This window comes from Penicillium angulare (genome assembly GCF_028827245.1).
Source record: "Penicillium angulare strain IBT 27051 chromosome Unknown utg000007l_segment0_segment0, whole genome shotgun sequence".
NCBI classification, from domain to species: domain Eukaryota; kingdom Fungi; phylum Ascomycota; class Eurotiomycetes; order Eurotiales; family Aspergillaceae; genus Penicillium; species Penicillium angulare.
In genome coordinates this window covers 2,133,497-2,149,842 of record NW_026623166.1, presented here as the reverse complement: position 1 = coordinate 2,149,842, position 16,346 = coordinate 2,133,497, and the positions used below count along the sequence as shown (strand labels likewise).

The window sequence follows — 16,346 nt, the reverse complement described above, 5'->3', positions numbered from 1 at the left end:
CTCTGCGCATGTATATCCATTGGATATAGAGTATTCCTCATCAGATAGTCATTAAAATCTCGCTCTTGTTTTGTTGGCTTTCTCTAAGTATTTGTGGGTCTGGTCACTTGTTAGAAATTCACATCATATTGATTCTCCGCTCTTTTTCTTATGGATGGGAATGCACTCGAGCCGAGTGGCAGACTTACTTCTTCAATGGCATCATAGTCGTGAACCCACTTAAAAAATGCAGGGCTATTGAAATCTGCAGCAGAATTAGGTTCGATATATTTGATCCACTCCCAGTCGGTATCAGCATATTTCGAATGCAGGCCAACACGGTCTTTTTTCCCAAGGAACATTCGCGTGTTCCAAGCAGCGTAGGTCTTGATCCGTTCAACTCGAGGTTTTCGAATATATTCCCAGAATATAGTAGTCGTGGAAATATCCAAACAAGGGTATGACAAAAATAAAGTCTGCAATACTCCTATATCCTCAATGATCTGGGATAATCCCTGTTGAGAGAAAAATTAACACAAGACTCTAATTTGCATATATCTCCAGTTCATCCGTGAAAGTCTTGAAGTGCGACGAACCTGTGCCGCGTTGGGCTCCATTGCATGAGCTGAATCTCCCAATAGGATGGTCTTGCCAGTTTTGCTCGTCCAACGAGGAAGATTTGGCATTTCGGCAATCTTCCATCTGTCACACTTCGACGCCAATTTGAGAACCGCAGAGAGAGATCGGCACATGCCTTCAAAATTTTGCCTCACAAAGGCGATATCGCCGTCCTTGGTGATTGTTAGGCTATCAGATAGCTTGCATAAGGGCTAAAAAAAAGCATACTTCATTCCACATACTAGCTTGGCCATCGTCATAATTGAGACCGAACAATCCGCTCCAGTATTCAAGCTTTCTGGGCTTCCGACCAACAACAAAGCGCTCATTGTCGACCCAAACACATGCCTCCTCTTGCTGTAGTAATAACGCGGCATCATTATCGGATTCTAGTTGTTGCCGTGGCACTGTTACACCATAGAATACCGACTCGCTGATTTTGGGATCCACCGACCAACCGGCAGATATGTCACACAAAACTTTGGAGCGCAAGCGTGATCGAATACCGTCAGCAATAAGAATAAGATCCGCAGTTATTGTTTTACCCCCTCGAATTTGTAGACTTGGCCTTCTGTCTGGTTCATCCGAGAAGTCTTCCACGACACTGCTGAAGATAATTTCGGCGCCAGCCTGTATGGCATTCTGGTATAAGATATCTTGTAAAATGGGTCGGTGAATGCCCCAATCCGGGTATTTGGTAAGTGAAGCTGGTAAAGCCTGTATCTTATCCTCATCAGTCTTCAGATCTCGGATGGAGAACGGAAGACAGGTGTCCGCTCCGTGTTCAATGGCATCTCCAAGGCCCCAAGATTGAAGAATGCGGGACGCACCAGGGCGGATCATCAGCCCACTTCCCTTTGGCGACAATTTATCTCGCTGCTCAAAAACCTATATATTATTTTAGTATCAGACGGAAAGCATGTTTCGGCAGGGGGTCTGCTACTTGGACATGGTGACCATCCTTGGCAAAGCAGCACGCTGCTGCGAGGCCACCAAGACCTGCGCCCACAATGAGAATTTCCATGTTCCCTGGTGCTTGTGTTCTCTGAGATAATTAGGGTCCTTGAGAACAGAATTTTACATACAAAACAGAGCAATTGGAAGAGTTGTGAATTTGATGGGAAGATAGAGGTTCGATGATTCCCGGGATGACGTTTATCGCTTTGCCGGCACAAATGAGCATTGGACGCCTGATCGCACGAAGTTCGAATGAAATGCCTTCACAAATATACACTGACTTTTTTCGTAGTCCCACTGCCAAGCCCTTAGCGCTGATCGACCATTTGAGCTGGGTCGCCTTAAATCGAACTATAGACCTTTACATTGCCTGTTATGGTTAGTTTTACCACTTCCGATTTTACGCCCGACTACGTCGTCAGACTCGTCACGTAACCCCTCCCCCCGGTCTGCCCCATTTCCCCCTATTGCAATTTAACCTTGGAATCTTCCTCAAATTCTGGCGAACAATTTTCAACATGTCATGGTCTAAAGTTAGCAAAGAACGATATCAACGTCCACTCGGCGAAAATGAAACGTTCATCAAGATCCTTGGTGATACCGCTCGCCCGTTCAATCGTGAACACTGGACTATTAACATCATTGTATCGGTGACCCCGCTAGGCTCACTCGTCACGGGCAATCTATCCTCTCTATTTCGCGATGCATGGAAGGCTTTGCGCTTCAGTCACCCTACGATCGCCGCCTATATCGTAGACGAAACAAAATATGTCTATGATATCCCCGATCTTACGGCACTTGAAAACTGGGCGGCGGAAACCTTTCAGGTGATTGAGGACAAGACGGTCGATGAAGCCATCGCATCTGCCACACGTGTTCCATATGCTACTATGACCTTCTTTCCCAAGACGGGTGAACTCTTGAGCCGCTGGCAACACTGGAGAACGGATGGCATCGGGAGCTTGATTTTGATGGACGACTTTCTTGACCTAGCCGCGCAGTCTGCTATAGATTCTTCCTCCCTACCATGGGGTGAAGAGACCGTCCGCTTAGCGCAGTGTGTTGAGGAAGCCTCGTCCATTTTCAGAACTTCAGGGGAAAAACAAGATAAACAACTAGCCCAACAGTATGTTTCAAGTTTTGGTCATGCCGCTGGGGCCATCGGAATCGTCTCTCGCGCGCCAGCCGAGACTTCCCCAAGTGGTGCGTGCTTTAGCCGTCTTCACCTTACTGAGCAAGAGACAAAGGCTGTAGTACAAGGTTGCAAGGCTCGGAAGCTCTCTGTAACAGCAGCAGTACATGCATCAGTTGCCGGAGCCAACTATACGCTAGCTACTGCTGATGATCAGCACAAACACTATACTAGTACGATACGTTACAGTTTACGCCCGTTCCTACCAGAGCCATACTCTGGTCGCCCGTATGCGAGCACAATTTTCACAACAGGCTGGATGTTCCCTGTTTCGTCCGAGTCGTCATGGTCAGACCGAGCAAATGCCTACCATACCGAGTACCGCAAAGGTCTAAGTCAATCATATATCTCGGCACATCGCGAGTACGCTATTGGGCTATGCAACCTTCTTCGCAGTTTGGCGAAGGACACCCCTTCATCAACTGATGTGGACATAAGCAGCTTTGGTGTTTGTGAGAGGTTTGTAGCGAGAGAAAAGGGAACTGTGGAGCGGGGAATTCGCATCGATCGAATCTCAGGCGGCTTAGATATGATTAATAGACAATCTGTGTGTCATGTGTGGACTTTTCGAGACCAGCTTTGTTTGAACTTAGCATATAACGAGGCATTTTATGGCAGGGCGGAGGCAGATTCCTTTTTGCAGGCTGTTAAAAACTCCCTGCTGCATGAATTGAGGTAGATACTAGCAAGCCAAACATCTGGGTCAGACAAACAAAATATATATGCCTGAGTACTGAAGACGGACCCTGGCACTTTCTTCTCTTGGTCCAACCTGATTGATACAACGCTTTAGAAGAAGTCTGAATTACTGAGCAGGACTTTCTATGTAATAGCCCCAATTACGTCTGACGAATTTTTTCGGCTTAGCAAAAAGATTTTCAATTGATTCAGGCCTGATGAGTATGGAGACAAGTAGACCAATTTTACTCTCACATTGACTCAAGTGATGTTGCTTTCATAGAACTGGCTGCGAACTCAAGTTACATGCAGGGCATCATTTCGCATGCTTTAGTTTCATCTATTGTCACTGGTTTATATTCTTCAAATATTGAACTGCGCTAGCACCATAAAAATGATCATTGGATACAGATATTTCTCCCATGCAATTTGAACAACTCAGAAATCTCGTCGAAGGTCAATCTTCCCAAACTGAAAAAGAATCTCCCCAATAATATCAAGAAAGTTCATCCCTGATACAAGGATATTATCCACCGTATTCTCCATCGCACTTTTAACTTCATTACACTTACAGTTGCATCTAATTAATCGCTGATGTCGGGAGTGCGGCAGGACAGATCCGTTCAAATTGACGAGACCCTTGGCTTTCTCAGTCCTTTTGGACTGAATACTAGTCTCCAGCACCGCGAAGAGATACCTGTTTCTGCGGGAGGGCAGGCGCGAAAGGAACCTTAGGCTTGTAGCACAGCGCTGACCTCGTACGACAAGATTTGCGCAGAGCAGTTCCATCACCACTTTCGCCTTGCATGTGTGGATAGGCACGGAACTAAGTCATATACCTTAGTTAGGGATAGCCTTCTCAACGTTTGGCTGTGCGACTTCTGAGTAGTATTCCACCATACAAAAACCAACAAAAAAATCTAGCGGCGTCAATATTGGTTGGTCAACGCGGTTAACAACCGCAGCTATCCTGAGGCGGCGAGTCAGCTAGATCCACACGAAATCATTCATCCAATGGACTTTGAATGGGCTTACACGGTATAAAACTGTTTTTTGAAGGACATTTGCTACTACTCTTGCCTGGTTTATTTTCTTTTTCCAATTAGAATAGAAGATTATGACATAATAACTCGAAATTAGTTCCGAGGAGACTAGATATAAGGTTATACAGAGTTTATTTGCCCAACCTCTGGCATCTCAATAACTCAAGGGCTTCTGGGAGCGTGTTGAAACTTCAAAGGGCAAATTTACATATTCATTTTCTACTCCACTTATTCCCATCAGGTGAGGGAACTAGCATAAGACCGAAAGAGATGAGTTCTGCGAAAGGCTTCCTAACTCACACCGAGACTCTATTTGAAATACTAAGCACGATATATTTGATTACATGTGGTAGACCAATGCTCAGAACGGAAGCGGATGGAGTTTCGGGATAAATTGCCACAATCAAACACATCGAGGAGCGAACATATATATCAGAGCTGAACCCTACCAATTCTTAACTTTTCTCTTTTAAGGGCAGAGTGGGACGTTGGGTCGTCACAGAATGCTTCTAAAACTACTTACTAGCTTCTATAACCGATAATATCGAACTCTATCTTAGTTTGCCCATGTACTCTAACCGCCGACCAGCACTAAAGTTCTCTCGCGATACCATCAATAAAATGTCCTGATAATAATATAGTTTGTGAATTTGCTTCACTTCAAAACAATCAAATGATACGCAGCTACAACCAGCATTTCACATATTTATATTTGACTAGCTTAATGAGAGCGTCTAAAGCTCTTGAAACCCCTATATTTCAACTCCAAATAGCACCCTGATTGAGGATTCGGAATAAGGATGTTTAACAATTCGACATTTGTGAGGAAGGGAAATTTTAAAGCCGCGTACCATATGTATGATCATTCTAGCAAATGAGCCATGTTTCCCGCCATCTCGAAATGATCTGAGAATTGATTATACGGCCACGTTGAGTCTGGACGACATAGCGAGTAGGACCTTTTTGAATCAGTAATGATACAGAAAGCTAGATCGTATCCTGTGTCCATTTCCGTTATTGTTTAAACCCAAAACATACGGCAGGTTACCTGCCTGATTCGATTACAGTATGACTTCAAGAACAGTCCAGAGCTTCTGTCATATCACAAACCAAAAAGCCTTAAGTAGAGCTGCAGCTATCGAATGAGCGATGAGGAAAGCCAGCAGCAAACAAACAAGAAAATGGAAAAGAAGAAGACATCTAGATTGACAGGACTTTCTACTGAAAATTCTGTTAATTGAGGCTTGATATCGATATCACAGTACTTCCCGTAGAAGCCGAGTGCCTCATACACTCGTGCATCTATTAACTATTCTCCTAACATAATTGAAAGTGTTCTCACATTTTTGAATTACCCAGGCATGGTATCAATTGCCAATTTCAGTGGCTTTGTGATCGATCGTTGATTTTGGTAATAGATAACTGTTATAAATAAGGCTCACCTATGTCGAGAATCTACTTGAGCTCACGGCAACCAAAAATGCCAATATCGAACCTACTCAGCAGTCATCATGACAAGAATATTCGTGAACTGTCCACCCAGCTCCACAAAAGACATATACAAAATTCAACCGCAGAGTCTCAGGATGACGTAAATTCTATAAAGACCTCTGTCTCCACCACACATAGGGTCAATGAAACGGCCTACGCAAACATGCTCAGGGACGAAGCCCAGATGGAAATGAGATACAACATCGCCGTCAGTGCGGCAAACTGGGCTCTATTAGCCGGATATCTTGTCATTCCAGGTACTTTTACTTCGTTGCAAAATTCTAGCCAAATCGAGGAGACCCTTAGCGGCAACAAGGCCGGTCAAGCAGTTTTAAATACCATACAAAACCCTCCTCTGCTCGCCATTGCCTTTCTGTTCTTTGTGGGTGCAATCACGGGTATTTTACTGTTACTATGAGTTCGCAAATTACGAAGAACTTACACATGGCTCATTAATAAATTATTCACGTAAGTGGTCCGCAAATTCAGCTTGATGAAACGCCAGACGCTCACCATAGGAAGGCCAGCAGTACTAAATGCGGCAGCAGGGCTGCTCACTACGCTTATCAATATATACATATCTCGGGGTGGTCAGTGGTCTATAATGTCAATTGTCACCACTGTTATTACTGGCTTGACATTCTGTACTTTCTTGGCCTTGCTAGTTTTTTTCAAATTCTTTAAACTTAGGAAGGTTATTCAGGATGACAAAAGACATTTGGCGCAGGAAAATGTCATATCGTAGAGAGGACTGAATTTACCAGAGATTAGAGATTTATCTATAGTTATTCCCTTCACGTTATCTGTTGTGTCTTGTGTATGTAAAAAATCTAGCATTTCACATCGCACAGGGGATTATATGGCCCCCATTGCAAGGATATTAATGACACCACATATGCCCAGAAAGGGCATGAGGGCCGAGAAATGAACGATCGACATCAAATAATCATTATTTGTCTATGAGTATGAATCAACTGCCGAGAATCTATCGGCCTCACCAGGTTGTCTTCTCGTCAATCCAGCAGATACCTCGGCGGTAGAACGAGTTGCGGAAAACCATTTTCGGAAAAGGTATTCTCTATATGATCCTCCTCGTGAAGATCTCAGACAAGCTCAGTGTTAACAGGAAACCACGAACGAGGGCAAGAATGTCATTTTATTACCTCTTAACACGAAGAACAAAAGCTAATCACCCAATGCCTACTTGTCAAAGACAGACGAATTGTTATCATGGCTTCCTTGATTAGGGCAGAGGATACATCACCGGCTGTTCAATAAAGCCTAGGAGATCATGAGTGATGACAGAGCCCTTATATACCAAAGAAAAACCGTATAACTCAGAATGGGAGGCCATGAAAACATAAGCCATATTGCTCGGTGAGAGACAAATTGGGAGACTGACAGGAACAATAGCAGATGCTTGTGTGAAGTACACATAGTTACGTGTAGAGCGTATTACTAGTAAATGGTGAGAACCGTTAATTGAAGGCTGTCCTTGGTAGATCATTCTAAAGGAACAGGAGCTTCGTTTTGAGAGGGACCGGCTCATGGGAGAATTCTCTCAAGATGAAATTAGTCACAGTATGGCACGAGCACAGACTGCATAGAATGCTACACGTCACATGAGCTGGTTCCTCGTACATTCGTACTCAGTCTCTCCCAGTACAAGTTGGTTTATCCAAATAGACCAAAAACGAATCCGTCTTGAGATTACCCGCAGGCCCTGCCCTCTTCCATTCCTTGTGCTTCCTTCAATCGCTTCTGCTCGCCTAGCTCCTAGTGCATCTTCCCCTAGGGCCCGTCGCCAGCAAAGCCACTCGTGAGCCACCAACCGCCTCGTCATACCGCGGTTTTCGATGATCGTTGCCCTGACCTCATCCTGGCAGCCCTGTCGTTTCCGCCAAGTCAAACGATGAAGCGTTCACTCCAGCGGAATAAAAGGCCGGAAAGCGACTCTTGCGAGGAAGACACAAGTACGAGTACCTCCAGCGACTCAGACCAGGGTGGTGCTACGTACGAGACGGAGCTGACGGAGCTGGAGAACCCCCCCAAGCCCACGAAAACGTCTCCGAGCGGATGAGAACCTTGTACATGGGCCAGAAACCTCCTACGATGCTAAATATATCTACCAGGATCCGCTGGATGAAGGCAGAGTCGATCCCTCTGAGATCTCGGAGAATTTTGACAAAGCAGTGGGTACCATTGAACGACGAGAGCGGATTGAGATCCGGTAGAAAAGGTGAGCGAGTCGTTGAAATTCATAACGCTTCCCTTAGTCACTCATGTTGAAGATCGCATCTGGGCCTTCGTCATTCAATTCATATAGGCCTTCTCCCAATTCCCCTCCAACTCGATATTTCTCCCCCACGTCTGACTGCTCCCATAGTTCCATAGTCTGCTCCCAGTGTAAAATAATCTCAGATATCCCGACTTCCTTGGCATCAATGCGAGCTTCACGAACAATATCGCGGTAGCAATCTAGGGATAGTAGCTAAAGACACCCCGTATCAATTGCCTACCGGTCTGCAGTAAGTATATACGTTGCAGTGACAACTCGTTGTGAGCGAAGTGCTATGTCTTCGATAGTCTGAAGCGAATCCTTCTTTACGTTTGGTTCCGAAATGATTTGCCGCCGATAATCTCTTTTCAAATCCTTTCGAAAATAACTGATCTCTCTCTAATCTGGACAGCGTCTGCTCTGGCCGCCCATGGGGCCTGCAATCTCCGGCATTACATTGTAAACACGTCGCCAGTCTGCGCCGAAATCAAAGAGACTTTTGTCGTCCAAAAAGGCCCATCACGGGATCTTCCCGAAAATCAGAGGTTCTGTGACCCAATTGCGAAATTTCTCCTCATCCTCTGGTTGGTAATGAATCCTGAGCACAATAGGTGTTTCTTCTGTGAACATGAATTGAGCTCGTCATCGAAGCTGATAGGCTCTCCAGGGCCGAAGAATAGTATCGATCTGCATGGCTGTTGATTCGAGATATGGGGTTGCGACAGTCCATTCCCTTGGAATATCTTAGTCGAAATATTTCTGATTTATTCTTTATCGCTGTTGTTCGGGAGACTGTCGATAAATCATCCCAGTTCGCCTACTCGTGATTAGCTTTGAGAAACTCCTCGGGTAGACACGACCATTCACCAGCAGGTATGCTTCAGCAGCCAAGGAGCCCCAAAGGACAGCGCCACCATCAGCCATAGTTGGATTGGATTGTGAGTCGTAATCCTCTAGTGAGGGTGAGAAGATATCGAAGCACCCAAGGGGTTAACATGCCTAAAATAGTATTGCTTGGTGGCGGCTTTGTTCATGTGTTCTGCAAAATTGAGTGTTTGGCCCGATGTGACCACCCATTCGTCGGCTCTGGTCTAGAACCGATTGGAATTGGTCAAATTTCCAGATCTGACATTCGTTATTTGACCAAAAGCCCGCGGTATCTGAAGTCTGGCCATTGGTCAACTTTCAACTCGCATATCCATTCATGTCTGCAGCCTTAGGCGCCAAGCCCTGAGGGTAACGGTCTGGAGCCATACCTTTAAACTACTATGGGACCTACATCAAGAGCTTGACAGTCGAGCTAGTCTGCAAACTTGCAAAGTATGCCATCTTCGACAGCTGCACTCAAACTCAGCGCAGGGGCTACGTCGCGCAGGGTTTGGACTTTCTTCCTCAGTTCCGCGTCCGGACAAGACTGAAGTAGTATGGGCCAACAACCCTCCCCCGCCCTTTAATGATCGTTTGCAGTGGAACTACAAAATATCCCAAATGCCTTTATTCATGCGAGTTGCCAGACACGATATGAAGAGCGACATTCAGGTATAGCTCAAAGTTAGTGGCTAGAAGCGAGTCGTAATCCCACGGAAGCACATCTGGTCAGGGCAATTCAGCGCATTTCCTCATGCTACCGAGATGGAAACAAAGATTTTCAGGGCTTTCCATGGGGGCTATGGTTAATTTCCAGTATATTTCCAGGAGGAAAATTACTGTCGCCATTATCAATCACCGTCAAAGAATACCCAAGGAACTGAGGTTTTTCCGCACTATATCGTCAAATATTGAATCCATGGTTAATTTCAGTAAATTCGTATCAGTGGCGTTTGTGTAATGCATGTAGATTTGTCGGCCTCGCGTTCTGCTGATATCTTGAAAACGATTGGCAAAGTATTTCGCGGCAGTGGTCAGACTTGTACCGTGGAAATCAGGAAAGTACGCAGATATCGGCGAGTAAGATAGTTTCTTCTTAAATACGTCAATCTTATTCAAGAAGAGAATGACAGACTTCTGCCTGAACCATACGCCATTGATCAACGAGTCGAAAAGCTCCATTGCTTCGTGCATTTGGTTCTATGTGAAACTTGTTATTCATCTGTACCAAGCACATAGGGCCAACTTCGGACATACAGCGTTGTGGTCTTCAGCCAAACATTGGTCGTAACCAGAGAGAGCAGCCACGAATATCAGGCAGTCAACATTCTCAAAGCAGTGTATCCACTTTCTCCGCTCTGATCGTTGCCCTCCAACATCGATCATCTTCCAAGTCATCTGACCAATGTTGAAACGTATTTCGGAGATGCCTGTGGTCCTGAGCCGGGCCTGGAGGATATCTCGATCTTCTGGTATCCACCCGGGCGCAAATATGCGATCAATTGCGTTGTAAAAGCTGAATAAAACAGAATTATTTCAGAAACGATAAAGGTTACTTAGGAATCATACTTACTCTATCAGATTGTCATGGAAAGGAAGGCTGCGGCTCCATGAGACGGCTACCTGCACCCCCAGAATCTTGCCAAAGATTCCTTATGGCAGCTCCAGTAGCTGTGTCTAGTGGAACTTCATCAAGAAGACTCTCGGGAACCTTCTGTGTGATTATGACGGCAGATACCTACAACAAAAACCTTGTCAGAAAATAGAGCGATCCGTGGGACGGCGAAAGCCTGCAATCACCTTAGCACTTTCGCTGCCGAAATTGATATGCTCCGTAGCCATGATATCTAACAGAATTCTAAACGCATCAAGCAGATTTGCAAAAATAGTCAAGCCCGCTTGGCGGCGTTCTTCATCGGTAAACCCATTCATATACAGAAGGCGCATTTGCTTGAGAATTGTTGACTTCCCCGACTCGCCAGCGCCTAATTGTTTGTCTCATCAGTGAAATTCGCGCTATACTCGAGTTTTCAATTACCCAGCAAAAGCAATTTGATAGTTTTTTTCACAATTTTCTTCTCGGATTCCAAAGACTTATCGATTTCAGAACCCTGCCGCAACGAAGATCGACGGAACAAGCTTTTCGGCGTTTTTAATCGGATGGAGCCGAGAAATCCACGCCTAGTATGCATTTCTACCGATTGATGTAGGCATATACAAGTAAGCGTGCTCTGAAGCGCGGTTATTTTTGATGGGCCATAGAAAAAAGTGTGGTATACGCTATTTAGATTGCTGAGCCTTGTAATCTCCTCGATAATCAGCTGATAATAAAAAAGTTCGCAATTGCCTACGATATCAGTTGACGCTGTGAAGATTTGATGAGTCATGAGTGTCGATCCATGAATCATATATTATTATAACACTAAGATCAATCACGTGAACGGGGCTTTTTCTATCTCTCTCAGCGCTAACCAAGCCAAGTAAGTAATTTCATAGGGAAAAGACTTGTTCAGTCTAAGTAACTAGTTGTAGGACAACTACCTGATGACAACGAGACCATGGTACCCTCCGATTCATGATGTAATTCACCTGCCGAAAGTCTGACCACGCCAACTTGACTATGCGTTCCTTGCAACAACCATGATTGATTGAATCGAGAAGATTGATTTTCCATTTTCTACGAGGCTAAGCTCCTCATGATATGCAATGCTGCCCACACATCATATCAGATCGACTCAAAAATATTCCAGTAATTATTAAGTTTCCTCCAGCCAAAGGAAGTATGCTCCCATCATTTTCGACTCTGGTGCAAGGTTTCGAGAGTAACACCGAGCAAAAAGGTGTGTCGGCTCGAAAGCGAATATTCTTCTCATAAACTCACAAGGTTCTCCTAGGCAATCAATTCGTTCAATCAGCATCATATCGCCATGACGCTTCCCACGCATCCGTTCATCGCCCTCTCCAGCTGTTTCATATATATATAAGCAGCCCTCAGCGTCGGCCAGAAAAGCACACCACAGATAGCGTTCGGCAGTACAGACTCAATACACTCCCCGCCAGAAGAAATGGGTATTAAGCTTGCTGTGGGCACTTCCGTGTCTCAAGCTCATTTTTCGTCTTTGTCGCCGGCTTCCTGCGCGACTTCAGGAGCATCCCTTAATGATCCCGCCCGCACCCCCTGGCACTGTCATTCCGATCCAAGATTTGCTTTCGTTACAAGGCATCAAAATTCATTCGCTGCACCTGAATACCCCGTTTCAGTCGCCCCTGTCGGTCATCATGACAGAGCCTGGTTTCAAGACCGTCCTTATGGATATCTGCCTTTAATTAAAGAATACAACCGACATGGCTATCCACCTTATAACCCCACGGGGGATCTTCAACAACTGGGGAAGCATTCTATGTATAGATGCATGATATGCGAGAAACGCTTTTCCCGTCCTGCCCACCTCGATGATCATGGGCGTTCTCACACTGGTGAGAAGCCATTTTCCTGTCCTAACATTGGATGTGGCAGAATGTTCTCCGTTTTGAGTAATGCGAAGCGCCACACGCGAAAATGCCCAACCACCAGGGATGCGGATCTAACAGCTCCTGCAGTTACATAGAAAATGAAATGGTCCTAGAATTCCAACATTCACAATATCCTCAATGGGATAGGGATCTGATGCAGCCGTATACTCTGCGCGATCATGGTGTATGACTTCTGTGTTGTTGTATTCCAAATTGCTTGGGTGCTTCACTAACGGTGATGAGTTGCTAAGACCGGGGGTCATGCAGAGCTTCATTCTCAGCTTTATGTCGGCTCACCACGCTTAGGTCCTCCACGCTTGAAGGACGACACTAAAATTGACTTGATGACATGTCCTGCAGTTGTAAGAAAATTTTCAGCTAGACTCAATTCCAGGTAGGTGCCAGCCTCACGACTCAACATTTGCTAGGAGCCAGTAGTTGGGTTTTAGGAAGCACTAGGAGAGGGGGGGAGCACCTGAAGTACGCGATGGTTGCTGAAGCCACTAATACGACCAAGTACTTCAAGTAGTTCGATATCTGCTCAATAGCTGGTCAAGTTGCTTCGTTCGCTGATGCGGGCGGGCGTTTATGTGGTACACCTCTTCGCCCCCAATGCCTTACTAAGGGCTGATTGCAGCGCATATCGGCGGTCGCTCGTTCCTCGTTACCCCTCGCCCCTTCCCCTCCCCTATTCTGTTAACAGGCCAAGTTGACAAACAATCGAAGCTTTTGAAGCTAAGTGAGATCTTTATATTACTGCCTATTCAACCCGTCCTTCGTGGCGGTTTCAGCGACACTTTATGCCAGGCAGTTGTTTTCTCACATGCCCATTAGATTTCAACGTGGCTCAGAAATACTGCTGCGTAACTTGTGTTAGATCCTTTTCAGATCCCGACCGCGGAGTATAGCCGAGTTCTGCCAACAGGATATCATATCGTAGTCTGGCTTTCCCTGCTATTTTAATGACTTTCTTGGTTTTTAGAAAGCCCCGATTTACAGTAGGATTCTTGTTGGTCTCTATTGGCTGATCAATTTCAATGATTAATCTCAACCTGTCAATCATGGCATTCATTACGTCCGATTCTTGTAAGATGGGTAACTTATCCGTCAAATTAATTACGCGAATACGACGACCGGGAGAGGTATAATTATGAAGCACATGGGTCAAAGGCTCAAGTCTATTAATCAATGATACAACCTCCCTGCGTCATGCCTTAAGAAAAGCTATCCCCACGAGAAGGTTCGGTACCATCTATGAGTTCCTGAAACGCCGTTCAAAAGGCCCCAAGAGCTAGTTTTTCCATTAAGCCACCAGTTGAATCCATAAGAGAATCGGTGGAAACTTTGTACAAATATGAAGACGACAATCAAACTGTATAGTGGATTTCCAATTGAACTTCGCTAATAGTGACGAAACTATTGTCGTATAAAAAATCATTTGGTTCAACTGCAATGCGAATTTGCACGTTTCGCTCTTGCCACAAATTCGCGAAGTCAATCGTCAAGGGCATATTGAGCTGAGGGTGCATTTCTAGCTCTTCCAAAATTCCTGCCTCTACGGATGTCAGTCATGTGCCAGATCTTGAGTTCTATGGAGTGAACGAACCATCAGGGGTGATGTTACCAAACTCAAAGTCCATTGTTTGTTCAACATCGACGAGCACCTTTGGACGGCCGCGAAGCGGTCTTCCAAGTTGCCTCATAAATTGCTTCTCAGTATTCTCTGGAAACTCAACTGCGTACGTAACAGCCTGAATGCGAGCCCCTCCGCGTACTTGTAGCTTCGCAACAAAGCTTGTCACTACAACATGTTGTGTGGGTGTAAAAGTGCTGATTGTGTTCTGAAGTAAATCGTTTAAAGATACTTCTCCCCAAAGGTACTCTTTTTTTTGAGAAGAAGGGTCGAAGCAAATATGCATACCCAACTCTGGAGCGAGTACGTATTGGTCTTCATACCTGAACGGTCGACATGGTATTAATTCAAACTTGAAAGTTCTCTCACTATTTCGAAGAACTAATGCATCAATCAATTTTTTGATTGGCCGAAATGCGTAGCTAAAATAATGGATTTTCATTCTAACTCGATTTTGTTGGCTGGGTTTTGTATTGCATAATTCCGTGCGTAGGTCGTTTGCGAGCGACGTGGCTTGCTTAGTTATAATACATATGTGCATTCTATAGTGCCTTACGCGTAGCCTTAGGCTATTTGCGAACACTACGAAGAGATTCGTTCCGAATCTTTAATTGAGTCTTGATCAAAATCCGTGCTACGGTCTTAGCTTTCGCGAATTGAAATTTCCCCAGCATCTTCTCCACACGCAAGCTTGATAAATGACACTTCAATTCACCTGACTCAATTTAATTCTTGCGCAGCACCGGTATACACTCTTGAAGGTCAGTGTGCTTTGTCGAGAGCAATCACATATTGCAGCATCCCCAGGCTGAGTGGGCTGTTTAATCAAAGAGGGGTTAATGTGCTCAGTCGACACCGGAAATTACAGCAGACATCTTTCGTAGCAGTTCAATAGCTCAGTGAAGTAATACGATGTGGAACACGTGGGGTAGAAAACGAATGACAGGCTCCTTCATTCCACTCAGACAAGTACAGTGGTGATTCGTGCCCGAATAGTCGGTTGCTCGCCGCAGTATTCTAACTGAGGCTCAACGGTCGGTAGCTCAAAGAACAACGGCCAGCCATATCAGGCTAAACATCCGGCCTTGTTTCAACGATCTAGGTGGATCTGATTGCGACCCACTTCACCTTACCGCCTTCAGGTCAAAACGGTTGTTAAACACATCGTGTACGGGTCGAATTTTGTTGGGTTTGACGTGGTGAAGAACCGTGCTGAAATTGTGAATCAAGGTAATAAGATGAACAGCGATTGCTAAAAAAAAACATTGCTACACGCGTCGGAGCATTTTTGGCATACACGACTTCGAGATAGAAGGAGAAGCCGGCTTGAGGGGATAAATCGCCGTTCCGCCGTTTCCAGCCCAGTCTGACGTTGACCCCGTTGCTAACACGCAGGTTCTGGGGCTGTGTTCGTTTGGTAAACGTAGTCACTATCTAGTGACCTGGCCACATGAGTGGGATTGCATATCTTCACTAACACGGTGCACATTGGAAAGATCACCCTTCGTTATCAAAGGCCCGTGCTCATCAAGCATAGGAGGTTTGTCAAATGCTACCAAGGCCTTATACAAGAGCGCTTTGACCTGAAAGGTCCTAGGCACAACTTCTGGAAAGCCTGGCGACTGCAGTGTAGGCCTTGAAGCAAATAAACTCTGGAATTCACCGTATCGCCAAGTGTTCTGGAACAGTCAAATTAGGAAATTAAATGAGAACAAAACCTCTCAAGTCTATAATTATACCTAAAGAATGAAATTGATACGCATGCGGCCGTTTGCATGGTAAATTTGGAAGAAAAAAGAGAAAGTCGATGTGTTACAGACGTATGTATCTACAAACAGTTCTTGTGCCGAAAGAAATACCGTATCTGAATTTGACTCCAACACAATATACTAGTTGTTAAGTCAATTACGCCCAAACCACCAAATTCATGATAGCCTCTCCCATCAAATATTACGAGCCATTGCCAGCCCAGCCCGTCGTGGATCACAAGCGGCACAGATTTCATTTACCATTTTGCGCCCTAGCTGATTAATCTTTGCGCGACATTGTGGTAGCTCTCATGAGTGGAGACCACTAGTGCGGTTTCACCCTGTGTCT

At 45.2% G+C, this 16,346-nt stretch overlaps 6 protein-coding genes across 6 annotated transcripts; 3 read left to right on the top strand and 3 right to left on the bottom strand.

Annotated features, from left to right (window-relative positions):
• Nucleotides 1–51: 51 nt before the first annotated feature.
• N7478_010078 (FAD-dependent oxidoreductase) lies at nt 52–1,621 on the bottom strand (the record flags this gene model as incomplete). Its single annotated transcript, XM_056926292.1, has 5 exons — nt 52–99; nt 189–494; nt 576–770; nt 826–1,485; nt 1,541–1,621. The coding sequence occupies 5 exons, from the start codon at nt 1,619–1,621 to the stop codon at nt 52–54; spliced, it is 1,290 nt and encodes a 429-aa protein (XP_056775662.1).
• A 451-nt stretch (nt 1,622–2,072) lies between these two features.
• N7478_010077 (uncharacterized protein) lies at nt 2,073–3,425 on the top strand (the record flags this gene model as incomplete). Its single annotated transcript, XM_056926291.1, has 1 exon — nt 2,073–3,425. The coding sequence occupies one exon, from the start codon at nt 2,073–2,075 to the stop codon at nt 3,423–3,425; it is 1,353 nt and encodes a 450-aa protein (XP_056775661.1).
• Nucleotides 3,426–5,947: 2,522 nt separating this feature from the next.
• On the top strand, nt 5,948–6,376 carry N7478_010076 (uncharacterized protein; the record flags this gene model as incomplete). Its single annotated transcript, XM_056926290.1, has 1 exon — nt 5,948–6,376. The coding sequence occupies one exon, from the start codon at nt 5,948–5,950 to the stop codon at nt 6,374–6,376; it is 429 nt and encodes a 142-aa protein (XP_056775660.1).
• A 1,494-nt stretch (nt 6,377–7,870) lies between these two features.
• On the top strand, nt 7,871–8,192 carry N7478_010075 (uncharacterized protein; the record flags this gene model as incomplete). The annotated part of the gene is made up of 2 exons (XM_056926289.1): nt 7,871–7,971; nt 8,012–8,192. 2 exons carry the CDS (start codon nt 7,871–7,873, stop codon nt 8,190–8,192), a joined length of 282 nt encoding a protein of 93 aa, XP_056775659.1.
• Nucleotides 8,193–9,964: 1,772 nt separating this feature from the next.
• Nucleotides 9,965–10,489, bottom strand: N7478_010074 (guanine nucleotide-binding protein subunit alpha; the record flags this gene model as incomplete). Its single annotated transcript, XM_056926288.1, has 2 exons — nt 9,965–10,303; nt 10,361–10,489. The coding sequence occupies 2 exons, from the start codon at nt 10,487–10,489 to the stop codon at nt 9,965–9,967; spliced, it is 468 nt and encodes a 155-aa protein (XP_056775658.1).
• Nucleotides 10,490–10,688: 199 nt separating this feature from the next.
• On the bottom strand, nt 10,689–10,945 carry N7478_010073 (uncharacterized protein; the record flags this gene model as incomplete). Its single annotated transcript, XM_056926287.1, has 2 exons — nt 10,689–10,841; nt 10,904–10,945. 2 exons carry the CDS (start codon nt 10,943–10,945, stop codon nt 10,689–10,691), a joined length of 195 nt encoding a protein of 64 aa, XP_056775657.1.
• Between the last annotated feature and the right edge of the window lie 5,401 nt (nt 10,946–16,346).